This window comes from Phytophthora cinnamomi (genome assembly GCF_018691715.1).
Source record: "Phytophthora cinnamomi strain GKB4 chromosome Unknown Contig112, whole genome shotgun sequence".
Taxonomy (NCBI): Eukaryota; Oomycota; class Peronosporomycetes; order Peronosporales; family Peronosporaceae; genus Phytophthora; species Phytophthora cinnamomi.
Window position 1 is genome coordinate 165384 of NW_027151045.1, and position 26140 is coordinate 191523.

At 57.6% G+C, this 26140-nt stretch overlaps 8 protein-coding genes across 9 annotated transcripts; 2 read left to right on the plus strand and 6 right to left on the minus strand.

Moving 5' to 3' along the window:
• Window positions 1–172: 172 nt before the first annotated feature.
• IUM83_15986 (outer membrane protein PmpB) lies at window positions 173–1615 on the minus strand (the record flags this gene model as incomplete). The annotated part of the gene is made up of 1 exon (XM_067940837.1): window positions 173–1615. The coding sequence occupies one exon, from the start codon at window positions 1613–1615 to the stop codon at window positions 173–175; it is 1443 nt and encodes a 480-aa protein (XP_067781885.1).
• A 1291-nt stretch (window positions 1616–2906) lies between these two features.
• IUM83_15987 (outer membrane protein PmpB) lies at window positions 2907–4349 on the minus strand (the record flags this gene model as incomplete). Of its 2 annotated transcripts, none has more annotated exons than XM_067940839.1 (1): window positions 2907–4349. In XM_067940839.1, the coding sequence occupies one exon, from the start codon at window positions 4347–4349 to the stop codon at window positions 2907–2909; it is 1443 nt and encodes a 480-aa protein (XP_067781947.1). The 2 variants fall into 2 exon arrangements, with proteins under 2 accessions (XP_067781947.1, XP_067781948.1); XM_067940838.1 differs by having other exon boundaries at window positions 2907–4226.
• Window positions 4350–5104: 755 nt separating this feature from the next.
• IUM83_15988 (tubulin epsilon chain-like) lies at window positions 5105–6708 on the minus strand (the record flags this gene model as incomplete). Its single annotated transcript, XM_067940840.1, has 2 exons — window positions 5105–5552; window positions 5621–6708. The coding sequence occupies 2 exons, from the start codon at window positions 6706–6708 to the stop codon at window positions 5105–5107; spliced, it is 1536 nt and encodes a 511-aa protein (XP_067782000.1).
• Window positions 6709–13177: 6469 nt separating this feature from the next.
• Window positions 13178–14092, minus strand: IUM83_15989 (Zinc finger protein; the record flags this gene model as incomplete). The annotated part of the gene is made up of 1 exon (XM_067940841.1): window positions 13178–14092. The coding sequence occupies one exon, from the start codon at window positions 14090–14092 to the stop codon at window positions 13178–13180; it is 915 nt and encodes a 304-aa protein (XP_067781966.1).
• A 1789-nt stretch (window positions 14093–15881) lies between these two features.
• IUM83_15990 (Zinc (Zn2)-Iron (Fe2) Permease (ZIP) Family) lies at window positions 15882–17084 on the plus strand (the record flags this gene model as incomplete). The annotated part of the gene is made up of 1 exon (XM_067940842.1): window positions 15882–17084. One exon carries the CDS (start codon window positions 15882–15884, stop codon window positions 17082–17084), a length of 1203 nt encoding a protein of 400 aa, XP_067781954.1.
• Window positions 17085–17408: 324 nt separating this feature from the next.
• IUM83_15991 (DNA-directed RNA polymerase II subunit RPB1) lies at window positions 17409–23086 on the minus strand (the record flags this gene model as incomplete). The annotated part of the gene is made up of 2 exons (XM_067940843.1): window positions 17409–22738; window positions 22837–23086. The coding sequence occupies 2 exons, from the start codon at window positions 23084–23086 to the stop codon at window positions 17409–17411; spliced, it is 5580 nt and encodes a 1859-aa protein (XP_067781950.1).
• A 317-nt stretch (window positions 23087–23403) lies between these two features.
• On the minus strand, window positions 23404–25609 carry IUM83_15992 (chromosome transmission fidelity protein; the record flags this gene model as incomplete). Its single annotated transcript, XM_067940844.1, has 6 exons — window positions 23404–24171; window positions 24255–24815; window positions 24901–25146; window positions 25237–25407; window positions 25472–25512; window positions 25591–25609. The coding sequence occupies 6 exons, from the start codon at window positions 25607–25609 to the stop codon at window positions 23404–23406; spliced, it is 1806 nt and encodes a 601-aa protein (XP_067781953.1).
• A 155-nt stretch (window positions 25610–25764) lies between these two features.
• Window positions 25765–26050, plus strand: IUM83_15993 (uncharacterized protein; the record flags this gene model as incomplete). Its single annotated transcript, XM_067940845.1, has 2 exons — window positions 25765–25967; window positions 26032–26050. 2 exons carry the CDS (start codon window positions 25765–25767, stop codon window positions 26048–26050), a joined length of 222 nt encoding a protein of 73 aa, XP_067781883.1.
• Window positions 26051–26140: the final 90 nt, after the last annotated feature.

Below are 26140 nucleotides of genomic sequence, written 5' to 3' on the forward strand. Positions count from 1 at the left end.
GTCCAGCCGCTCGTACATAATTGCAGCCTGAACTGCGTGCTGTTGTTCCGATTCGTTGGTGGCATGTGCATGCCACCTCGGTGAACCCGTTCGCATTCTACTACGCTGTCGTGCAGAACTGAAAGACGGGGGCAGCGCGAGACCGAGCGGTCTACATGTATTTTACTTAGACTTAGCAACCCCTGCCGCCAGACACGCCAAGACACGCCGTCGGCTCATACACAGACAGCCCGTGCACCGTCACCACGACCGCCAGACTCAGTCCCAGCAGGGTCAAGAGCCCCACGCCACCAATCGTCGACGTGTCACCACGAATCCTGAGGGCTTCTGCCTCGCTTGAGTTCTTCGGCAAAGCCAGCAGCCACATCAGCGAGATCAGTTGCAATGCGTACGCGATGAAAAACGTCGCCATGATGTGATCTCGCACATGTGTCGTGTCGGTCATGATGTCCTGGTTCGTCACGTCAAACTGCGCGTCCATATACTTGGACAGCGCGAGACCGAGAGGACCCGCCACGAACGACACACTCGTGACGAGCGCACTCATACTAGAGTAAGCTCTCGCGTCCGCGATCTCCGTCAGCACAACCGTAGATATTGTGTAGTCCAGTGCCGACGGGATCGCCTCCATCACGGGAAGGCCGATCCAGAACCACTGGCTGCGCACGACACCCCAGATCGTGAACATCGTGGCGCCACAGTCGAGTACAAGCGTGATAATTGTGCCCACGACGATCACCGTGCGATAGTCTACGTTCCAGTCCTTCTTGCCCACCCAATTCAGGGCCCACAGTACCACAATGATGGCCACGAACGACACCACCGTGTCATTCAGAGGCTGCACGCCAGCGTAGTAGAACGCGATCGGGTTCACCGCGGTGGCACTCACTCCGGCGCACACGCCGCCAACAAACCGGCACAACAGCACGTGGTTCAGTCCGCAATTGTGCACAAGTGACCAGATCTCCCGGAGCGATTGGCGCAACGACCGACGGTCTCGTGCCGTCTCACTCACCGTAAAGCCCAGCAAAACAACGGGCAGCAGAGACACCAGACCCACGACCAACATCACCTGCGTGTACTCGAGCGAGAAGTCGAAGTCTCCGCCGTAGTCCCATCCGCTCATGCCGAAACCCATGAACAGGAAGCAGCCCAAGGTCGCGATCACCCGGTACTTGGTCATCACAGGCTGAAACACCTCGTCTTCGTCGCGTGGAGATGCCGACACACCAAAGTGGTGCACCGCTACATCTCGGATCAGCTCGTCGGCAGCGACGTCCGCCAGCACAAAACCCACAGAAGCCACGCACATCAGCATCACGTAGAACGCACCGTGGGCTGGAGCGTCGAGATTGATTGAGTTCATTTGCTGCGTCGACAAGTCCGAAAGTGGGGTGCCGACCATTTTGCGGTCCTGGAAGTACGGCGTCGGCTGGTCCCGGAAGAAGATAGCGATCAGCGCAGAAGCCGTCGCACCCCAGCCGATTGTCATAGCACTGCGGAGACGGAAACCGCGCGGGAGCGGGGAGCAGTGGATGAACAGCGCGAAGATCGGCTTGAGCGCCCATGGTAGGCCCAGCAGCGTACGTGCCGACAGTGTCTGGGTGCCTTCCATGTTGAGATTGCAGGTGAGGAAGGGGTAGACGCACAGCGGTAGGACGGTGCTGACGAGGCCGATAGTGATGCTATGAAGCACGAGTCCGCACCACCGACGGTCCCTGATATTGAGATTCGTCTGTGGAGCTCTTTGCTTAGTCTTCCTAAGGTCACTTCGCGCGGGTTGTTCTGCATACAGTGGGGAACCTAAGACGGTGAATGCGCTTTCAGGCGTTATCTTGGCCGCTTGCGTGGATGCTTCGTGAGGTTGTTCTGGGTCAAGGTGGAAGTCGGGCGCGTGCTCGTGGTGTGAAAGGCTCCAGCGCGAGAGCCTCCCCACTAGGTCCTTTGCAGACGGGTCGAGGAACGGAGCCATCGTGTTTGATTCTTGAACACCAATATCCTTGTTGGCGAGTGCTAGATTCCTCGCGACTTGGTCGTCGCCTGCCGATGAATCGTCGAGTGAGAGGGGCGAGAGTCTTTGCGATTGTACTTACTCTCTTCTTCGAGCGCAGCCCACGAACCACGCATCCCCAAGATGGGAAATCGGCCATGTGGGTCGACGTAAACCGCCAATAAGTCACCGTAACTTATGGTGACGGAGTAAGACCACTCGAGTTTACGGGGACGAAAGCTTATGCGGTTGCGGTTGTAAGCAGCCAGACATAAAGCGCGCTATTGTGCTCTTGGACAGTCCATGGCGAGCCCAGAGGAGAAGCTCCATTACGACGACCTTATAATACAGTGGTCTGCCGTCACCTTAGTCAACCATGGCGGCGTCAGTTGTACTGTATACAGACAACGACATACAAATCCGGTAGACACAAAAGCTGGTAGACAAAGTCGTGCAGTGGACAACTAGGACTCACCAGCCAATCATTTTCAATCACTAGACTTTATCTTTGTATTTCATATACTTATGAGTACTTTATATGAATTTACGTGTATTTTATGAAACCCTTGGCGTTTTCATTTTTATCTGCAAATTTGTACGGGTTTTCTTGCTTTTTATTAGGGAAATGGCATTCATGACGCCGTCTTTGTATGTTGTTGTCTGTAAAATAGCGCAGCAGGAACGCCATGGCGACGTCATGCTACAGCTTGTCGAGATATTTAACACTGTATTGTGATATTTGCATACAAATCTGTAGTGAAAAATGAATGTACATGTATCACTCATACAGGAAGCGGCAGACTCAATTTTTTGTCGCGTTGTTGGGCTCACTTTTTGATTATTCTCGCGCAGAAGTAATCAAGGCAAGTCCCGTCTGAAGAAGCAATGACTTGGTAGCGAGGTTTGCCGCTTGCGATCAGCAGCCCCTACCACCAGAGAGGGCCAGACACGATGTCGGTTCGTACACTGACAGCACGTGAACTGCCACGACGAACGCTAGAGTTAGCCCCAACAGCCCCAGCAGGCTCACACCACGCACAAAAGAAGTCCCGCTACGCAGCTTGACCTCCCGTGCTTCGCTTCTGTCTCTCGGTAAAACCAGCAGCCACATCAGCGAGATCAGTTGTAATGCGTACGCGATGAAAAACGTCGCCATGATGTGATCTCGCACATGTGTCATGTCGGTCATGATGTCCTGGTTCGTCACGTCAAACTGCGCGTCCATATACTTGGACAGCGCGAGACCGAGAGGACCCGCCACGAACGACACACTCGTGACGAGCGCACTCATACTAGAGTAAGCTCTCGCGTCCGCGATCTCCGTCAGCACAACCGTAGATATTGTGTAGTCCAGTGCCGACGGGATCGCCTCCATCACGGGAAGGCCGATCCAGAACCACTGGCTGCGCACGACACCCCAGATCGTGAACATCGTGGCGCCACAGTCGAGTACAAGCGTGATAATTGTGCCCACGACGATCACCGTGCGATAGTCTACGTTCCAGTCCTTCTTGCCCACCCAATTCAGGGCCCACAGTACCACAATGATGGCCACGAACGACACCACCGTGTCATTCAGAGGCTGCACGCCAGCGTAGTAGAACGCGATCGGGTTCACCGCGGTGGCACTCACTCCGGCGCACACGCCGCCAACAAACCGGCACAACAGCACGTGGTTCAGTCCGCAATTGTGCACAAGTGACCAGATCTCCCGGAGCGATTGGCGCAACGACCGACGGTCTCGTGCCGTCTCACTCACCGTAAAGCCCAGCAAAACAACGGGCAGCAGAGACACCAGACCCACGACTAACATCACCTGCGTGTACTCGAGCGAGAAGTCGAAGTCTCCGCCGTAGTCCCATCCGCTCATGCCGAAACCCATGAACAGGAAGCAGCCCAAGGTCGCGATCACCCGGTACTTGGTCATCACAGGCTGAAACACCTCGTCTTCGTCGCGTGGAGATGCCGACACACCAAAGTGGTGCACCGCTACATCTCGGATCAGCTCGTCGGCAGCGACGTCCGCCAGCACAAAACCCACAGAAGCCACGCACATCAGCATCACGTAGAACGCACCGTGGACTGGAGCGTCGAGATTGATTGAGTTCATTTGCTGCGTCGACAAGTCCGAAAGTGGGGTGCCGACCATTTTGCGGTCCTGGAAGTACGGCGTCGGCTGGTCCCGGAAGAAGATAGCGATCAGCGCAGAAGCCGTCGCACCCCAGCCGATTGTCATAGCACTGCGGAGACGGAAACCGCGCGGGAGCGGGGAGCAGTGGATGAACAGCGCGAAGATCGGCTTGAGCGCCCATGGTAGGCCCAGCAGCGTGCGTGCCGACAGTGTCTGGGTGCCTTCCATGTTGAGATTGCAGGTGAGGAAGGGGTAGACGCACAGCGGTAGGACGGTGCTGACGAGGCCGATAGTGATGCTATGAAGCACGAGTCCGCACCACCGACGGTCCCAGATATTCACCACTGGAGACTCTGTATCGGTGCTGGTGTCACCGACCTTTAAATGAGCTCGAGTTTCGGAAGGCGACCCAATTCCAACGAAAATATTTTCTAGTGCTGCTGTCCTCTCCTTACTTTCTTCAGAGTGTTGTTGCTCGTATTCGCTCGTGCGTTCATGTTCATACTGCGATCGACTCGATCGTGAGAGCCTGAGCACCATGTCCTTCACCGACGGATCACCTAGTCGAGCCATGTTGGGCCGAGCGCGTAGAGTGAGCAATGCTGTCGAACTCAGTACCTTGCGTCTGACGCCCTGAAAATCCACCCGAAAGAGCTGTGAGCTCCTCGCTGAAGATTCCGTGCCGTATACAGTCTAACAGTAATCGCCACGAATTGAGAAATGAGCCCTTGCGCGGGGTTGTTTGGTTGACAATCCATAGCGCACGCTGGAGGTATTAATAACGAAATGGACTGAAGCCACCACAGTCGCAGTTGTAAAGTTGAGGCCGTAACGCACATCTGAAGTATTCAGCAGCGTTCTTGCTGGGCGTGGAATCAACACGGTATTAGTTTCCGTTCTTCTCCCAATGTCGGATCGTCTCAGACCTCAAACGCTCGCCACTCGCCCCACTCAGCCAGCAGAAGAAATGATAGCAAGCACTACTAGTAGAATGGCTGCAAGCGCCTGGCACTTCGCATGATTGCAGGCTGCATTGCATCGGAGGCGCCCTCCAGCTTTGTGTACTCTCCGATGAGGTATCGCGAATTCTCCCGCGCTTCGTCCAGCATGCCGACGTCCATGAACTCCGTGTAGTGGTGTATGTGCGCCTTGCGACTGTAGAGCTTATGAAAACGCGTGTGCAGACGCTCGAACGTTTCGCGAATGCAGCAGTTGTTGGACAGGCACAGCAGCGACGATTTCTGCCCGACAGGCGGAACCGAGCATACGCCGACCTTAAAGCCCTCCTGGTTCCAGTGGATCATGCGCACTTCAGACTGCAGGCGCTGGATGTTGGCGTTGATATCGGACACCTCCACATTTCCGCGCATCAACAACCCGCACGCCAAGTAGACGCTGGCTCGGGGGTTGGCCCGGATCAGCTGATGGTCCCTGCCGTAAACACACACATGATGAGTTCCTCCGTGCTACCGCACCAAGTGTTGCTGGCCCACACGTACTTTTGAAATGCCTCGGAGAACATTTGGTTGAGGCGGCGGGGCTGCTGCCTCGGGTCTGACGTTGCGAAGACCGGGCTCATACTCGACAGCAGGAAGTGCAGCTTGGGGAACGGCACCAGGTTGGTCGTGATCTCGTTCAGGTCCACGTTCAGAGATCCCTCGAACCTCATGGAGCTGGTCAAGTTGGTCAGCAAGCGCGCCACGATGTTGTTCATCTCGCCGAACGCACTCGTCTTCTTCTGGGGCCCGGGGGGATTCACTCCGCCCTTCTTCTTCGCTTGCCTGGCCGCCGCTACCGGGGGCCCTTTGCCGCTCTTGTAGAACTTCTCCAGCTCCCTCAAGTCCACGCTGTCCGTGAGCCGCGAGCCGTCCACGACGTGCGTGTGGGTCTGCTCCGACGACGTGCCTCGCTGGATCTTGGCGCACAGATCCATGAGCGCCTCGTTCTCAATGGGCAGCACGCAGTCCGCGTGCTCCGTGAGCTCTCGGAGCGCCAGCATGCTGTTGTAGGGAGACGTGACCACGTCGTCGTCCTCCGAGGGGAAGACGACCGTCGCGAAGCGATACACGTCCGGGTACTGGTCCTCCAGCAGGCCCAGGATGTACGTGCCGAGCCCCGAGCCCGTGCCGCCGCCCATGGAGTGCATGACGAAGAAGGACTGCAGCGAGTCGCAGAGCTCCACGGCGCGGTGCAGCTTGTCCTGGAGCTGTTCGCGGTACTTGGGGCCGTAGACGCAGTGGCCGTGCGCCCAGTTGTTGCCCGAGCCCGACACGTCCGTGAGCAGCTGCTGCTGGTCAAAGAGCTCGCCCAGCGTGCCGGCCATCGTCTCGGCCACAGGCCCCTGCTCCATGTCCACGAGGATGGCGCGCGCCTTGAGCGACCGGATGGCCGACTGGCCCGCGTTGAACGGCAGGTCCACGGGAGGCGAGTGACGGCTGTCCACGTTGCGGAAGAAGCTGCTCATGCTCTCGTCGAACACGGCGCGCCTCGAGTGCTGCGCGTGCTCCTCCAGCGCTAATTGCCAGAACTGCCGCCCGATCTGGTTGCCGCATTGCCCCACCTGCAGAGTGATGAGCTCGCGCGGCATCGGAACGGGGGGGGGGGTCGACGTCAGGCTCCGATACGCACAGGTATAGACAAAACCGGGTATGCCGATATGTAGCTCGACATGGCTACAATGGTGCATGTTGTTTGGTCTCGGACTGCCATCGCCCAAAATACAACGTGCCGACTTCAACTCAACACGCACTTATGACGAGGCCGAGGTGCACGTATTTACATATCCAGCAACACGTGTGCTGTACGCGGAACTACTACACAAAAGACCCGCGTTTGCGGATCCGCCGCCAGCCCATGAGTCTGGTCGAAAAGAACTGCATAATGTCTGCGCCATGTTGTGCATGTACCGTAGCTAGATTATTGCCATTCGTTCGGAAGGAGGCTCTAACCGACCGCGGACTTTGACGTCCAAGTTTCAGATGCGTTCCTAGTATAATACTTGCGAACAGCCCGAGGGAAGCCACCCGCAGTCGCTGAGCGAGATCGCGCGCTGCAGCATGAGCGTGCTGGACGAGGTCATCGAGTTCGAGCTCACCAAGAACGTCTGAGCGAGCAGCAGTAGGTTATGAGTATTCCCGTATATTGATAGTACATGTAGACTTTTGATCCCTGTCCCTCATTGCTTCGGATTGCATTGCTTTCGATTGCATTGCTTTCGATTGCATTGCGTTGCGTTGCACTGCTTGTTGCTGTGGATACCGTAAGCCTCGACGCGGTCACTGGTGGACCGAATGGCTTCCAAAGCCGCACACGCAGCGCCGAGCTCGCAGACAAGCAGCCCGTGTTCGCGTTCGTGTTCGAGCACCACGCGGCCGGGCCGAGCCGAGCGCGCGATAGGCCGACACGTCAATCGCTCCGCCGCCGTCGAGAGGCAGGCAGGCAGGCATCACTTCAACCACGCGGGCCAGGCCTCGCTCTGGCACCTGCGGTGGACACCGCCGACAAGGACAAACATGGCGCAGCGGCCGAACTGCAACGCGCGAGCTTGAACTGCAAGGGCGTGGGCACGATCAAATCGAAGACAAGCTCTTTCTGCGCAGGTGGTGTCCTGCTCTTTTCCTCGACTTCAAGTTGCCTCTGAGCTTTCGCACCGGCACCCGTACATGTATTGGAGGTGCCACACGAGCTCTTGCACCAGAATCCAGACGCGTAATACGGGCAAGTGGTTCATGCAGCTGTTGACAAGGGAGCCCGACGTCCGTGTGAGCTATTGTATAGGCTCGTCTCTTTAAGATCGCGCGACGGTATGCAGCGTCAGCACAGCTACAACTACCTGTACAGGTTGCAGTGTACCGGAGCGCAGCGCTCTGCTCTCTGCTCTGGCCCGCAGCTTTACAGTTCCGAGAGATTTTCTGCCTGCCTGTCATCAAGCGTGCGCGTACCATAAGCGCCGAGCTCTGAGCACCTGGCCTGACGTCACGCGCGGAGGCGTGCGTCGTTGGTGGAGGCAAGTTCAACTTTGTTAAAGTTGTGCATCTCCGACGTGCTGATGCTTTGCAGGAGAACATGGGACTCGCTCACAGAGCTGTCCCGTACAATGTAGACCACTGATTTAGTTGCAGAATAAGGGGGATTATCTCCCCGCCAGGGACCACCCGTCTTTGACTGCTAATATACAAGCACCTCCGGGCATCCTTCCTCCTCCAAGACCTCTTCCTTCGGCACCTTCACGCTGTCCTCCGCTGTTATATTCCTCTGCTATTCCTTCCTCTAACATGTCCGATCCAAAACCTTAACAGGTTATGAGCCCAACGCTAACAAGAGGACCCGCGCGAAGCTGCCACGTGTCATGTACGGCTGCCAGTGTCAGAGATGCTGCTCTACTCGCGCTGCCCCTTGCGCCAGCCACTGAGCTGCAGCGCCGCACGAGTCATACGGTGCGAAGTTGATGCCCACTGCGCCACGGCTGTGCGCTTGCAGGAACCATCTATGCTAAGAGCTAGAACGCCTCTGCGCCAGCGCTAACTTCCGGCCAAAGCCCCTGCTGTAAGACCGCCTGACCATGTACTGGTACTAAAGCGAGCTGCTTCCACTTTTTCATGCGAAAGCTACCTTAGAGAGCTTCCATGTAAATACGCTCATGAGAGACTTGCACGACATCGCAAAGTCACAGGCCGTTCAGCACGAATATAGTAGTGGACATGCTACCCAATGCCCCTGTCCATCTGTCAATAAATTGAATTGCCTACTACTACAGTAGTACATGACATGCTACACAATGCCTCTGTCAAAATAACATATCAAGCAAACCAAATACAAAATCAAAATCATGAAGCCTCTCCATGAACTAAAATTAAGATCTACCCCTTGCAATGAGCGACAAGCAACACACAGCCTCTGTCGATTTCAATAACATACACGACAAGCACACAAAGCCTCCGTCAGATACTGAAAAAAGAGATAACATGAAATGAAATACTTCGATGTACATCACAATACAGGAAAATAATCATTGCTCTCAACGACAAGCACACAAAGCCTCTCTCTTATGTCTCCACTATTGTAGTCGGACTGGTGGCAGCCAAAGCATTAAAGCAAAAAATAGCGTCTACAAAATGTTCTAAATAGACCATCTCTCTAATCATAATTATTCACAAACGAGCTCCGCTCTCATTCGCTCTGTAAGGAAAAATCTGCTTTAAAAAAATCACATTGTCAACAATATTATGTGCTGTAATACGACCAGATTGTTCCCAACCAGAAAAGGGTGAGTAGACTCAGAAAGCTAAAAGCGTGCAAAACACACCTACAAAATCTAGTACATGCAAACTATCGGTGAACAGGTTACAAGTCACGTACAGTCAAAGCGCGATCACGAGCAATACGTTTAGATCAGGTGAACAGGTTTCCCTTCCGAGGTCCGCAATCGCGATCACGAGCAATACGCATAACGCCGAGCATACATAATCGGTAATATCCTGCAGGGTTGCAGCGCTACCTCAAGTTCGCCTGGTCACATGAGAGACAAGTCGGGCGCATCGCGTCCCGGATGTGCTGCACACGTGCCAAGCAGACTTGCCTGGACCTCTACAAAGCTGCCGCACAAATTTTGCTCGCAGTGAGCAGCGTGCACACACAGCGCTCAGTCGCATTTGGGCAAGGCGGAGTGCGCAGTCGGCCTGGGGGCAGCAGAGCGAAGAACGAGGGTTATCGCGGCAGACGCACGTGCCTTGACAAGAAGTCCGTTCTCCGGTGGTCGATCTCGTTCTTGAGAGAGGGTCGACTTGTACATGACGAAGGGTGTGACACTGTTCTGCAGCTCATTAGTCCGACCTAGGCGTTGCCGGCGCTGTCATGAGCGGCACGATGTCCTGTGTCCCGCGCCTCGACCGTCACAAGTCGTCACTAAGTCGCTCGATCGTCGCGATTTGGGTTCCTGGTGCCTATGCAGCCCATCGCCGCGTTAAAATGGGGCCACGTTATCCTAAATGCACGGGACGCCAATGGTGATGTCGAGCTCGTAGTTGGGGTGGGCGTTTGTGAGTTGAGTGTTGTGACCGCCGTGTTAGTGCACAAGGCTTTTCAAGGGATGGCGGGCGGCTGTACGGCGTCCTTCGGGCAAGTGGAATCGTGCAGGATGCACATAGATATTGTCGTCGCGGGGACTTGCACATTGCCGATGGAGGGGACAGCTGGTGTGAATCGCGCTGCATGGGTCTTTGCGACGTCTACAACCTGAATGAACACGGCGTTACCAGCAATCAATTTCGATGCTTGAAGGGATACACCCGGTTTCAGACTGTTTGGTGGAGTTGTGTACATGTCGTATAAGCTTGTTATTTTAAATTAATATTGATATACGCTGCGCATGCACATGAATGCCTGTCGGAAGCATTGAGATCTCTGAATTCTGCGTGCGTGCTGGGAACGCTGCAGCGCACCTTAGTTGGTACGCATTTGCTGGCACACCCATGATCCACGTGCACTTCATTTGGTGCTAATATATATTGATATTACACATAGTAATACATGTAAAATATTTTGCAAATCTACGTGCGTCTAAATCTAGGTGCAGTCGACTCCCAGCACGCACGCAGAATTCAGAGATCTCAATGCTTCCGACAGGCATTCATGTGCATGCGCAGCGTATATCAATATTAATTTAAAATAACAAGCTTATACGACATGTACACAACTCCACCAAACAGTCTGAAACCGGGTGTATCCCTTCAAGCATCGAAATTGATTGCTGGTAACGCCGTGTTCATTCAGGTTGTAGACGTCGCAAAGACCCATGCAGCGCGATTCACACCAGCTGTCCCCTCCATCGGCAATGTGCAAGTCCCCGCGACGACAATATCTATGTGCATCCTGCACGATTCCACTTGCCCGAAGGACGCCGTACAGCCGCCCGCCATCCCTTGAAAAGCCTTGTGCACTAACACGGCGGTCACAACACTCAACTCACAAACGCCCACCCCAACTACGAGCTCGACATCACCATTGGCGTCCCGTGCATTTAGGATAACGTGGCCCCATTTTAACGCGGCGATGGGCTGCATAGGCACCAGGAACCCAAATCGCGACGATCGAGCGACTTAGTGACGACTTGTGACGGTCGAGGCGCGGGACACAGGACATCGTGCCGCTCATGACAGCGCCGGCAACGCCTAGGTCGGACTAATGAGCTGCAGAACAGTGTCACACCCTTCGTCATGTACAAGTCGACCCCTCTCTCTCAAGAACGAGATCGACCACCGGAGAACGGACTTCTTGTCAAGGCACGTGCGTCTGCCGCGATAACCCTCGTTCTTCGCTCTGCTGCCCCCAGGCCGACTGCGCACTCCGCCTTGCCCAAATGCGACTGAGCGCTGTATGTGCGCGCTGCTCACTGCGAGCAAAATTTGTGCGGCAGCTTTGTAGAGGTCCAGGCAAGTCTGCTTGGCACGTGTGCAGCACATCCGGGACGCGATGCGCCCGACTTGTCTCTCATGTGACCAGGCGAACTTGAGGTAGCGCTGCAACCCTGCAGGATAACTCTCGAGCCTCAGCCAAGCCGAGGACTCCTCGGAAGCGGGAGACTACAAATGCGCGTGATGGTGGGCGTCTGCAATGCGGCGACGCTCGCAGCTCTTCTACCAGCTCGGATCGCGTGTCGGGCATCTCGCCGTGCGGTAAACACTGCGGGCGAATTGAGCACCGCAGGAGAATGGAGCGGAACCCGTGAGCGTGATGCGGATCCCGACCGACTCCAGCGCTGCGTACAGCTAGCTGAATCACGGCAGGGCAAGCAGACGGCATCTGTTGCCACCAGTCCGACTCGAAAGCAGCCACTCCTGCCAGGAGTCCCGGGATACACACGCCACGCTGGCAGCGCACTGGCGGCTAGACGAACCCGATCGATCGGCTGTTGTGCCTGCCGTAATATGTATGTAGCGCTTCCGGCGGCCTGGTCCTGGGCAGTTTGAAGTTCTGGCGAGCAGGATTTGCAAACACCCGTTCATCAACTTCGCACCGGAAACCGCCGCGAGCGAAACAAAGACTGATCTCTCTCTGCACCTACATCTCTTCTCCCTCTTTGCATGGCGGCCCAGCAACCCGCGCTCGTTTAACAGGATCCCGGCCGACCGCAGCACGACACCGTGAAGTTGAACTTGCCTCCACCAACGACGCACGCCTCCGCGCGTGACGTCAGGCCAGGTGCTCAGAGCTCGGCGCTTATGGTACGCGCACGCTTGATGACAGGCAGGCAGAAAATCTCTCGGAACTGTAAAGCTGCGGGCCAGAGCAGAGAGCAGAGCGCTGCGCTCCGGTACACTGCAACCTGTACAGGTAGTTGTAGCTGTGCTGACGCTGCATACCGTCGCGCGATCTTAAAGAGACGAGCCTATACAATAGCTCACACGGACGTCGGGCTCCCTTGTCAACAGCTGCATGAACCACTTGCCCGTATTACGCGTCTGGATTCTGGTGCAAGAGCTCGTGTGGCACCTCCAATACATGTACGGGTGCCGGTGCGAAAGCTCAGAGGCAACTTGAAGTCGAGGAAAAGAGCAGGACACCACCTGCGCAGAAAGAGCTTGTCTTCGATTTGATCGTGCCCACGCCCTTGCAGTTCAAGCTCGCGCGTTGCAGTTCGGCCGCTGCGCCATGTTTGTCCTTGTCGGCGGTGTCCACCGCAGGTGCCAGAGCGAGGCCTGGCCCGCGTGGTTGAAGTGATGCCTGCCTGCCTGCCTCTCGACGGCGGCGGAGCGATTGACGTGTCGGCCTATCGCGCGCTCGGCTCGGCCCGGCCGCGTGGTGCTCGAACACGAACGCGAACACGGGCTGCTTGTCTGCGAGCTCGGCGCTGCGTGTGCGGCTTTGGAAGCCATTCGGTCCACCAGTGACCGCGTCGAGGCTTACGGTATCCACAGCAACAAGCAGTGCAACGCAACGCAATGCAATCGAAAGCAATGCAATCGAAAGCAATGCAATCCGAAGCAATGAGGGACAGGGATCAAAAGTCTACATGTACTATCAATATACGGGAATACTCATAACCTACTGCTGCTCGCTCAGACGTTCTTGGTGAGCTCGAACTCGATGACCTCGTCCAGCACGCTCATGCTGCAGCGCGCGATCTCGCTCAGCGACTGCGGGTGGCTACCCTCGGGCGGGACCAGGTCCTGCGGCCGCGATACGAACGGCTGCTCAGGCGGCTCACAGGCCATTTGGAAGGCCGAGAGCTCGTCCTGGAACGACGAAAGCTCCACCGAGTCGGGTGAGAAGACCGGCGGGACCGGCTCGATCTTGGCTAGCATATGCGGCGACGGGATGTCTTGCCGGACGTCGGTCATGGCCAGCGGCTGCGTGTGCATATCCCTCGGGGCCTCTGGCCGGTGCATGGGCGACGGCATGGCGCGCGGGTACTGGTAGGACGGGTAGGCAGTCGTGGCTCGCACGAGCTCCGGGTGGCGGTTCTTGATGTGCCGCGTGAGGTTGCCGGCCGTGCTGAAGGTCTTGGTGCAGCCGGTGACGCGGCACATGTGCGTCCGGCGGCCCGTGTGGATCTTGGTGTGGTGGTCGAGCTTCTCCTGGCTGGGGAAGGAACGCTTGCAGCCGTTGATGTCGCACTCGAAGGGCTTGAGCGACGCGTGCAGGCGCTTGTGGCGCGCCAGGTTGCCGGACGTGCTGAAGCGCCGGCTGCACTCGGCCAGCGGGCACACGTAGGGCTTCTCGCCCGTGTGCGTCTTCTTGTGCTCGCTGAGCGTGAACTTGCGGTTGAAGCGCCGGCCGCAGCCGGGCTCCTCGCAGACGAAGGGCCGGTCTTTGGTGGTGTTGCTGGCGCTGCTGCCGGTGGGCGAGCCGGCGGCTGGCACTGGCATCGGCACCGGCACCGGCACCGACATGGGCATGGCGGGCTCGTAGGCGCCGAAGACCAGGCGGCTGCTGGAGCGCGGCGAGAGCGGCTGGGCGAGGAGCGACATCATGGCGGCGGCGGCGGCGGTGACTCACGGCGTGCTGCCTGGGCGGCGGCCAAACGTAAAATGATCCGATCCGAGCAGCCCGCGCAGGCCTGATGTGGTGAGCGGCAGCCAGCTGGCGGCGTCGCCGAACTCGCGATTCCGAGATGGGTAAACCACTCGCCGCGCGAAGGGGACCCATTCGCGACTGGCCCGGCCGTGGCTGCGCAGGGAACCGGATGTCGGCGCCACCGTCGACGAGCGCCGCCCCCGAAATTCTTTCGACACGCCTGATGGACGCGGCTTCAAGGCAGGAGGCGCTTGAGCCCGCGCCGAGGCCGGCGCACCTGCGTGTTGTCGTCGCTGTCGACGGCAGCGCTAGCGACATCGCTGCGGAGCAGGTGAGGCCGCCCCCGCACGCATGGAGCGTGGCGCCCCAAAGACTCGCGCGAACCGTCTACTGCGAGACCGTGGGAGGCGCATCTCCACCGGCCCAAATCCGAGCGGAGCCGCTGGAGGCGAGGCTTCATGGCGCTGGCTGGCTGGCTGGCGCGTTCTCGTCGTCGTCGTCGGCAGCAGCAGCAGCAGCAGCAGCGCTCGCGGTGTCTCCCTTTGGCCTGCAGCAGCGGCGTCGGAAGCAGCAGCAGCAAGCGCGGCAGTCGCAGACTCGCAGTCGCGGTGTGTTGAGACCGGGCGGCGTTAAACCAGTCGGCGCGCCAGCCGGACGCCATCATCATCATCGCGAGCGTCCTGCAGAGTGTCCCCATGCGAATTGCTCCACCTGCTGCCACGCGCGACGAGAGAGATTGGGTGCGTGACGCGACTCGCGTCCGGAGCTGCCGCGGCGATCTGTTCGCCTCTCGGCGACTTGCCGCGGAGCCCGTGCAGGCTGCAGTGCAGCAAACCGCCATCAGCGCCGGCGCCGGCGAGCGCTCCAGGCTGGAGACACGAGAGCACCGCTGGCGCTTGCGCAAAAGGCGGCATCGGCTGCTTGAAGCGCGCGGCAAGCCGAGCCGGACGCCGCTCGCGTGACACGGGCCCGTCGATGGCAAACAGACGTGACGCGCTCCACATCACTCCGCTGTCCCTGCGCTGCATTGCGCGCGGGATGGCGGCCTGCGCTCGGGGTTCTCGGCGAGGGCGGACTGCCGGCCGGCCGACATTGTAAGCGCGAACTGTCTTCTAGACCGTCGCGGTCTGCCTGGCAGGAAGGCAGTGCTAGCTCCTCAACTCGCCTCAACTCGCCGCAGCCTGGTCACATGCCGCTGGAGATACGGCTCGCTTGACTCGGATGTGCTGCACGCCGACTTATTCGCGCTGACCGGCGTTCGTCCACAGTCCAAACGCCGCCTCACCACTGGAACGATTTGCAGCAGAAGTCCGCGCCGACTGCTGCCGCCGACGACGACGAGAAACCCTCGGAAATTCCGCGCTGGTCATGTTTAGCGCGGCCTGCTTTGGCCACGGCGTGAACCCGGCCATGGATCAACAGCAACCCGATCTGCGAGCTGCTCGCTGCAGCGAATGAGTCAACGCAGACTAGTGCCGTTCCTGCGTGCGCGGTAATACCGTCGACTAACTCGCGCGACAACGTTCACGGCAGGCAAGCCCATGGCTGCGGTGCTGTGCCGAGGTCTTTACACAGGCCGTCGCTGGGCAATGGGGCGGGCACCGCCACGCACCGCCACTACGTGCCAAGCATTGGGCTCGACATGGCTACACTTCGATCCTCTCTCTTGATTGGCGCAAACGCGATCCTCGAATTGGCCAATCCCGCAGCTCCTCGCACACGCCACTCTGACTCCCGACGCCGACCATGGGCCGCCGTCTCCGTCTCCGCGCGCTGCTGCTGCTGGCCGCGGCCCTGCTGGGCGTCGCCCTCCTCTCGGCCGCCGATGACGCCGCAGTGCCCCCGACGCCTGCTGTGCGCGAAGAGGAGCACCACGAGCACGAGCACGAGCACGGAGCCCACGAGCACGGAGCGCACGCCCACGATCATCACGAGCACGACCACGAGCACCCGAAGGCTGCGGCGGCCGCGCAGCCCAAGGCCGGCCGGTTCTCCCCGCTCGTGTGGGGCCAGGCGCTGTTTGCCACCGCCTTGGTGGGCGCCGCGCCCGTGCTGGTACTGCTGGTGGTGCCGCTGGGCGTCGGCAGCCAGGAGAAGCAGCAGCCGCTGCTGCGCGTGTTCCTGAGCTTCGCGGCCGGCGGGCTGCTGGGCGACGCGCTGCTGCATCTGCTGCCGCACTCGCTGCCCGAGGGTGCGGGCCACAGCCACGACCACGACCACGACCACGCGCACTCGATGGCGGACCTCTACGTGTGGCTCTGGACGCTGGCCGGCATGCTGACGTTCCTCATGCTGGAGAAGTTCGTGCGAGCCCAGACGGGCGGCGGCCACGGGCACTCACATGGACACTCGCACCCTTCGTCCTCGGTGCAGGACGGCGGCGCCTCTCCGGCGTCCAACAAGACGACGGCCAGGAAACGCACCGTGTTCAAGGAGGGCAAGGGCGACGACGCCGAGGTGGCACCGGACAACGAGTCGCTGTTGTCGTCGGGCCACGAGAAGAAGCCCATTGCAGCTGCAGGATACCTCAACTTGGCGGCGGACTTCTCGCACAACTTCACGGACGGGCTGGCGATCGGCGCGACGTTCCTGCGGGGCACGGGCTGGACCACGACTGTGGCGATGCTGCTGCACGAACTGCCTCACGAGATCGGCGACTTCGCCATCCTCATCCAGTCGGGCTTCACGCGGCGCGAGGCGATGGTCACGCAGCTGCTGACGGCCATCGGGGCTATGATCGGAACTGTAATTGGCCTCTTGATGGAAGGCGCCGGAGACTCGAGCTCGGTGTGGATCTCGCCGTTCACGGCTGGTGGCTTCATCTACATCGCGTGCACGAGCGTCATGCCGGAGCTGCTGGAAGACTGCTCCCTCGCTCAGTCGCTCAAGGAGGCAGCGGCTATGTGTGCGGGCATCGGCCTCATGGCCCTCATCGCGCTGAGCGAATAAACGGATAAAGGAGCAACTTGCTAGGTAGACAGACACTTTGTAGGTTGTGACGACCTGTACTAAAAAGCCAAAACATGAAAGTGCCAATGTTTGTTTTGCTTTTATCGTTATTGGCGGCGTCGCTCGATATACATATGCATGACTAGCCGACGAACGTGTGCTGAGCTACTGTCGACACTCGTCCCTCGCTCGGCTCCCACGCCTTCCACCACGCTACGAATCGATTTTGCTCCGACGCAGGATGGGCTGCTGCTACTTCTCGGCTGTTTTCGTAATGCACACCTTTGCTCGCCTTCTTCTAGCACACTCACGCGTTCAATATGCTTACTTCGCATCCTCGTCCTCCTTCTTCTCATCGCCATCAGTCGGACTGTAGCCGCTCGCAGTCGGGTTGTAGCCCTCCGTAGGGTTATACTCTGGTGAGGCAGGGCTGTAGCTTGGCGACGTCGGGCTGTACGCCGGAGACGTTGGCGAGTAGGCAGGCGACGTGGGGCTGTAGGCCGGAGACGTAGGGCTGTACGCCGGCGACGTGGGGCTGTAAGCAGGAGACGTCGGGCTGTAAGCCGGCGATGTCGGCGAATACGCTGGTGATGTCGGGCTGTAAGCTGGAGACGTCGGCGAGTACGCAGGGGTGTAGGCCGGAGAAGTGGGGCTGTATGCCGGTGATGTCGGACTGTACGCCGGTGACGTCGGGCTGTAAGCAGGAGATGTCGGCGAGTACGCAGGTGAAGTCGGACTGTAAGCAGGAGACGTCGGGCTGTATGCTGGAGACGTCGGTGAGTAAGCCGGAGACGTCGGACTGTAAGCAGGTGACGTTGGCGAGTAAGCCGGCGACGTGGGGCTGTAGGCCGGAGACGTAGGGCTGTACGCCGGCGACGTGGGGCTGTAAGCAGGAGACGTCGGGCTGTAAGCCGGCGAAGTCGGCGAATACGCTGGCGATGTCGGGCTGTAAGCAGGAGATGTCGGCGAGTACGCCGGTGATGTAGGGCTGTACGCAGGTGACGTCGGACTGTACGCAGGAGAAGTCGGAGAGTAAGCCGGGGACGTCGGGCTGTACGCTGGCGACATGGGACTGTACGCAGGCGACGTGGGATTCAGCGGAGACGCTGGGCTGTGTGCAGGCGACGCTGCCATGAAGCCAGGAGATGCTGGACTCGCCATAGGTGAGAAGGCACCAGCCGCCGGCGAGAACGAACCACCCCCAGGACTGAACGGCGATGACGCCGAAAAGCCCGGGGTTGACGCGAACGGAGTCGCCATCGGCGTACCCGGTCCCTGGTCCGGACTCCTCCACTCGTTGTCAAGACCCTGCATGACCTGCTGAATCTCCGAAGCCTCGTACTCGATAGCATTAGCAAGCTTCTTAGCATCGAGCACCAGGTCCATGATACCCGTACCAAGAGGGGCCAGCTGACCAAGCATCACATTTTCAGAAACGCCAGTCAACGGGTCACCCTCCGAGAACATAGCAGCATCCATAAGAATTTCCACCGTCTCCTCAAACGAGCATCGAACTAGAGGGCCAGAGTCATCTCGGTTAATACCGTGGCGAGTAATAGCCATGAGGTGGCCACGGAATGTCATCACATCACACAAGCACGCCAAATGCCGGTAGTTCACATAGGCACCATCGAACGAAATGACCTGTCGGATTTCGTTCAAAAGTGCACGACGAACAGCTTCAATACCCAGCACCTGAATAATTTCCACAATATCGTTCGAAATGGTACGGGTGGCATCCACCTGCGGGTAGCACATCACATCAAGCAAATTCGTGCCATCCGTATCCAGCATCCACTCATTCATCATCTTGAAACCGACGTCATCAAACCAGTGCGTCGACGGGCCTTCACGAATGTACACCTTCTTCACACCCTCAATACCGCGCAGCTTCATCTGCGTCAGCATGTTGTGCTCCACGCGTTTCAGGAATGTGTCATCTTCCTGTCCAACGGCAGTCTCACCCGAGCGCTGCAATTTCTCCTCATCATCACTCATAATACGAATACGCAACACCAGACGATCGGCGTTATCATCGGTGAAGATACATGACAGATCCTGGCCGTATTCGGACTCGACCTGCGCAGCAATTTCACCCATCGTCAGCTTCTTGTCTGCCATCATCTTCGGATTCAGCTCGATGCGCAGAAGCCACGGAGAACGAGCGATCGGTGTGTCTTCGTCGGGCATTTCGTAGTAGGATGCCACAAATTCTTGATCTTCTTCAACCACCGTGTTCATCGGATCCGGGTCGTAGTAGATCGAGGTGTTCGCCGTCACGTCAGCCAATGTTGTGTATTCAAGTTGTGACTGAATGAACTTTGCCTTGTCAGCATCGTGTGCACAATCGGGTGTCAAGAAGATACGCAAAGACGGAGTTCTCACGTCCTTCGCGATATTCATAATTTCTTTCAGGCGAGGCACACCAAGTGTCACGTTCTTTGCGGACACACCGGCGTAGTGGAATGTGTTCAGTGTCATCTGCGTCGCCGGCTCACCAATAGATTGTGCACCAACAACACCTGCCATTTCACCAGCAGACACCAAAGCACTCGTAAACTTGGACTCAATTTCGCCCATCAGCCACTCAAATGCTGTTTCAGTCAAGCGATGCTCCAGTGTAACGCACTTGGATGCTAGCGTCGACCGCAACAAAATCTGGAAGAACAGCGTTGCGTTCTCCTGAGCTTCGATACTCAGCCGGTCATCACCCTGCACAACAATAATCTTTTTGCACAGCTCCTTAACTCCCTCGATAATGTGGGATGGGTGCAAGCTAGAGGGCTTGCGCATATCGATGCTGAATAGCTGCTGGGCGTTTTCTACCAAACGTCGAATATTCACAGGAATCTGGGCAGCATTATCGGACTCCTGTCCCTGCCCACGACTTGCCAGAATGACACGCAAGTTGACACGATCCTTCTGCAGCTGCGCAAGCTCCTCGCGAAGGAGTTGTTGTGTCCGCTGATTTGTCCGAATGTCCTTAATAATGTCGGGCTCGAGGTAAAGCTGGTCGGGGCAGTTCGGCACACAGCCAAGCTCTTCATCAGACGGATCAAAAACATACTTCTTCTCGAACTGGACCTTGTTCAGCTTGTGCGACTCGAACCTCTGCTTCTCGACCCACACGGCATCCATACCGTCTTCGCCGTACAGGAATTGGATAATCTCGCCCTGCGCATTTCGGACCGTTCCATCGTAACGCGTCATGACAGACTCCATTGCCTTCACAAGTCGCCGCTGAATGTAACCTGTCTCGGCCGTCTTTACAGCCGTATCAATCAGACCTTCACGACCACCCATAGCGTGGAAGAAGAATTCTTGAGGTGTCAAACCCTTCAGGTACGAGTTTTCGACGAAACCACGACTTTCGGGGCCCAAATCATCCTTGCCGTAGTGCGGCAGCGTACGGTGATTAAAACCATACGGGATACGCTTTCCTTCAACGTTCTGCTGACCCACACAAGCAATAATCTGCGAAATATTAATGAAAGAACCCTTGGAACCGGACGTCACCGTAGCCTTAATGTTGTTCGTCTCATCCAGACTGCCTTGTGCCTCGCGACCGGCCTGGTCACGGGCTGTGTTAAGCACAATATTGACCAGGCCTTCAAACGACTCGACCATTGTTCGGCCAGGCTGGGTTTCGAGTTTTCCCTTTTGACCACGCACCACCAGATCGTGCACCTGAACCTTAGCTTGTGTAATAATATCGACAATAGTCTTCAAGGTCGACACATCGGCAATGGTGTCGCTTACACCAACAGTGAAACTGCGTCCAACCAGCCAGTTGTTCACCAATTGCTGAATTGCACCGAGGAGGCGCTTCGTTTCGTCGGGCCCCTTTTCAAGCATCGTAATGTGAACCAAACCACCGGCTGAGGAACCAATAATCTTTTTGTCGATGATACCAGCAAGCAGTTCGCCCTGTTGGATAATCACGCGAGAGTCGATAGGAGAGAGGTCCGAGAACTTCTCCTTGCTGTTGTGTGTAGACGAAAAACCAGTAAAGTTAATCGATGGTACGATCGTCGAAAAAAGCTGCTTGCCCGTCCAGATTGGCGTGTACTTGCCCAATTCTCCCTTTTTCGGCACCAGAATAGCAGGAGTTGGTACCTTACCATCCCAGTTGGAAACCCACATCAACAGATTCATAACCCAATCCTTGTGCAAGAAAATGTCACGTTTGGTAAACTTCTGCGCACCTAGCAGAGAGTCCTGCACAATACCCATGACCGGACGGTTACTCTGAGGCGTGATAATCACCTTGTGCACCATCATCAGTTCCTGCGCGTCAGCACGAGCAGTCATGGACTGCGGTACGTGCAAGTTCATTTCATCGCCATCGAAATCGGCGTTGTATGGAGACGTGACAGAAAGGTTCAAACGGAAGGTTGACCAGTCGAACACCTTCACACGATGAGACATAATGGACATTTTGTGAAGAGATGGCTGACGATTGAACAGCACCAAATCGTCGTCACGAAGATGCCGCTCCACGATCCATCCACACTTCAAGGCAAGGTCCGACTTATTCTTGATGTAGCGCAAATCAATGCGGTTGCCGTCTTCACGAATGATGTACTTTGCGCCAGGGTGCTCCAGCGGACCATTCGCGATCAATTGGTGCATGTAGTTCATGTTGAACGGCGTGACACGTTCTGGCACCGTCAAGTTCATGGCGATCGAACGAGGGACGCCGACTTGGTCAATAGCAATGTTGGGATCAGCCGTAATGACTGTACGGGCCGAAAAGTCGACACGCTTACCCATCAGGTTACCACGAATACGACCTTCCTTACCGCGCAAACGCTGTCTCAGCGTCTTCAGCGGCTTTCCAGATCGCTGTTGCGCTTGCGGGAGACCGGGCTGCTCGTTATTGAGGAAGGTTGCCAAATGGAACTGTAATAGCTGTTCAAACTGCTCGATAATGTGTGAAGGTTCACCCTTGCGAACACAGTTGAGCAGCGCCAAGTTCGCCTTCACGATAGACGCCAAGTTGTGCGTAAGATCATCCTCACCGCGGGCCATGCCGTCAATGGCCACAGAAGGACGCACGTGCGGAGGCGGCACGGGCATCAGCGTCATGACGAGCCAGTCCGGGCGAGCCCAACGCGGGTCCAGTCCGAGAGCGTAGCAGTCCTCATCCGAAATGTTCTTGAAAATCGACAGCACCTTCGCGGCGGGCAAGTTCTGCTTGCGGTCGCCCGATCCAGGCACGTCTTCCATCTGCTCGGGAAATTCGACCAGCAGCTTGATGCCCTGTTTGCGGTACTTGGGCTGGAGGCCACCACAACCGCCGTGGCCTCCCTCCTTAGGCTTGGACTTGTCGTCCAGGCCGCCCTGCAGACCGATGTTGAGGTCCTCGCGCATCTTTTCCATGTCGGCCTCCTCACCGTACTCGCACATGCTCTTGTTGCTGCAGATCTCGTACACGGCCTTGAGTCGGCGCTTACCGTTCTTAATCTTCATGGCCGAGCGGAAGCGGTGGTCGCGCTCGTCGCTCAGCACCTTGGAGCAGTGGAAGCACACGGAGCGCAGGATCTTGAGCACCTCCTTGATGAATCCCATGTGGTACATGGGGCGGGCCAGCTCGATGTGGCCGAAGTGGCCAGGGCAGTCGTTCACCTTGCCGCCGCTGCCGCTGTAGGTGCCTGCAGTCAGAAAACAGAACCACACATGGCTTGAGTAACTGATGAAGATATCCTCCCCTCCCTGCTCTCTGTCTATCTATCTATCTTGACCCACGTACAGTCGCAGGTCTTGCAGCGCGCGCGGAAGTCGCACGTGCCCATGCGCGGGTCTCCGATGCCGCCGATGACGGGGTGTCCGTTCAGGTACGTCTCTGGGCGCGAGATGCCGTCCGGGATGATGCGGTCGTTGACCTTGGTCTGCTTGGTCACGGACATGGCGCGGATCTCCTCGGGGCTGAACACGCCGAACTGCAGGAACTTGACGCGGCGCAGGCGCGCGCTCGAGTACGAGAACTGCGTGGACGCCATGGCTGCCTATGCGCTGCCTGGAGGCGTCACGCGAGGGGCGAGGGGGGCGGAGGGGGGCGGAGAGCTCGGGGGCGCGCTTTCCGACGCGGCGACCAACACTCCGCACTTGCTGCCTTCGCACTTTCACCACCAAGCGGAGAGTTCGCAAGTGAGTGGGCGAAAGGGAGGGGGGGGGGTCGTTTCTCGATACGACCCCACCATTGGTGGAAAAGACGAATTCAGGCGCGCGATGATTGGATAATGCCAAAAATAGATTATCCGGCGCGCAGTATCCGGACCCGCCGCACCTTCAGAAGACACCGCGTAGCTATCCGAGCCTAGCGCCCAGCGAACTCGCCCAGGTCCGTGAAGCTGTACTTGAGGAAGCCGTGCGCGCCGTTGTCGTCGGAGCCGATGGAGTGGTGCTCGGGCGACAGCTCGCCGGCCAGTGCCTGCAGGTCCAGCGCGCTGTACAGCTGCAAGAGCAGCTCCTCTGTGGCGGAGGCGCGTCGCTCGGGCGACGAGCCTGTCGAGCAGTCCAGGAACCGCGACGAGCTGCTGGAGACCTCGTCCAGCTGCTGGTTTGACTCGCGGTGTCGAGCGGCCAGCAGGTAGCTCGGCGTCCGCGCTGTCAGCCGCGGCTTGAAGGTGCACTCCTCCAGCTGCCGCTCCTGGGAGGCCTTCTTCTCTCGTGCCACGGCCCGGTCGCGCTTGTCCGCCCACACCATGCTTCGCTTGAAGAACGCCGCATTGTCTTCCTTGCTGCGTGCTTCCTTTTCGCTGAGCTGGGTCAATGGATCGCCGAGCGTATTCCACGCCTTCCGGTAGTACGGGTTCCGAAAGGTGCACTCGGTCATCGCCAGCGTCTCTTGCAGCTGCTTTTGCTGGCAGTGGCGGGCATTGTTGGCGTTTTTCCAGCGCAATTGCCGCTCATAAATGTCGGCCGCGTGCTGTTGATTCACTCGCGGCTCAACCGTGCAGCCACATTTCCCCTCCTTGTCTTCCTTGCCGCCACAGCAGCCGCAGCGCAGAGGGCTCTTCGGCGCAGGATTCTTCTTCTTCTTCGCCGCAAGCTTCCGGCTTCGAGCACCCATCTTTGGCATGGCCTGATGATTCCCGCAGGGGGTAATGATGCAGAACCGCTTAGTGTCTGCTATTGTAGAACCAGAAATATAACGAGCAAACGTACCCGCAGGGTCTCGAAGTACTGTTTCCGCTCTTCACTTCGCAAAAGCTGTTTCTGTTGGTACTGCTTACTCAAACCATGGAGTCGCTGCACAGTATGGGCAATGTTCTCAACGTTCACACCTCGGACTCGCCTCCGTTGAGATGCAGGACTGCTTGAATAGTGTTCATGATCGTTGTTATCCTTTGCCATATTTCTCTTGGATAGCTGGTACAGACGCTCATGTACCGAGTAGCGCCTTCTGCGCTGCGCATTTGCAGAGTGAGGGGCTAACTGAGGCTGCACATTCGAACTCGCTTGTCTCTCTTCAGCTCGCTTTCGCTCTTCTTGCTGATACTGGTAAATGAGACCAAGCAAGTGGAGTCGATCTTCCACCTTGCAGAGCGCGACATCATCTTGTCTTTTTGAGAAAATTGATACAGAACGCTTACTAATGGAGGGTTTCCCCACACAGGCCGCCTCTTGCTTGGCACTCTCAGCATCCCGCATTCGGCTAAGCTTGCTTTCCTTGTCGTGGTTCCACGCGATAAGGTGTGAGACGCTTCGCGGGATGGACTTCGATCTCTGCAAAGCGCGCATATCACAAGACATGTCAGTACATAAAGACTGCTACGGGCAACACATTGTACAACAACTACGGTCGTCGCACCTGATTGATTCGCGGCATTGGTACGATCGGTGGGTCCTCCTGAACCACAAGGGACTGACGAATCCTCTCCTTCTTCTGTTGATTCTTTATCAAGAATTGCTTCATACGCGTTTGAAAGTCTGGCTCGAAGGTCGCACTTCTCCTCAAGAGCTCTTCAGATGTTTTGTTCATGTGCTTCCTCGAAAAGCAGCCCTCATGAGGGGGGCTGCCTTCTATCACATACTCTTCGTCGCTGAAGAACTCCACCTTATCGACCCCTTGGTCGCAGTCGCAATCAGGCCGACAAGTATGCTGTTGCTGGTGTGGATATGGCGATCGAATCGGCAATGGTGCTACCGGAGCCGTCTGCTCATCGTCTAGTGAGTAAGCTGAGCATCCTGCACTCGAACTTGCCTCGGACGTGGGCACCCCCATCAGCTCCAGCAAACGGTCGTTTCGAATGACCCCCTTGCCTGGCACTGGCAACTCGGGCTCAAACATGTTCTCCTGGTCTGTAAGCAGCATCCCCTACAAACGAGAGGTCAGAACGGGTCCCTGTTGTGCACTCGCACTGTCCTTCAGCAGACCATACCTGCAGGAACTGCTTGAGCGCGAGCACTTGGTCGGACGTTCCTGCTCATGCCACGCCACGCCACATCGTGCGCCCCATCAGCCCCACCCCAAGAACGCAGTACGCGTTGCAATCCGCACCTTGGTCTTGCTCCTCCATCGCCTCACGGTTCCCGTGGTCGCCACTGATGGCGCTGGACGCGCCACCGAACTTGAAGTTACGACCGACTAAAAATAACGGCTTCAGAAATATCCGCCAATCAGGAGCTGCCCGATGTTCAGTCTCCATTACGACTGGAAGATACCAAGGCGAACATGGCGGGCAACGTGAGCTGGGAGCGCTTCGAGGAGCAGACGAAGATGGCCTTCGTGGGGGACCCGCTGCGCTCGCGCTTCTTCCTCAAGACGCGCGTGACGGCCGGCAAGGGCGTGAAGGTGGTGGCGCGCGTGGCGCACCAGTCGGCCAGGCCCACGCCCGCGTCGCCTCGCAGCGCCGGCGGCCGCGATGAGGCGGTCAAGTACGCGACCACGGACGCTGCCAACCTGTCCCGGCTCACGCGGCTGCTGCGTTTCGTGATGCAGGAGGTGCTGGGGCCCATGAAGGCGCTGCCGGCATCGACCAGTACGCCACAGCCGAAAGCGGCCGACGCTCCGACGGCTGCGAGCCCCGCGGACAAGAAGAAGAAATCCA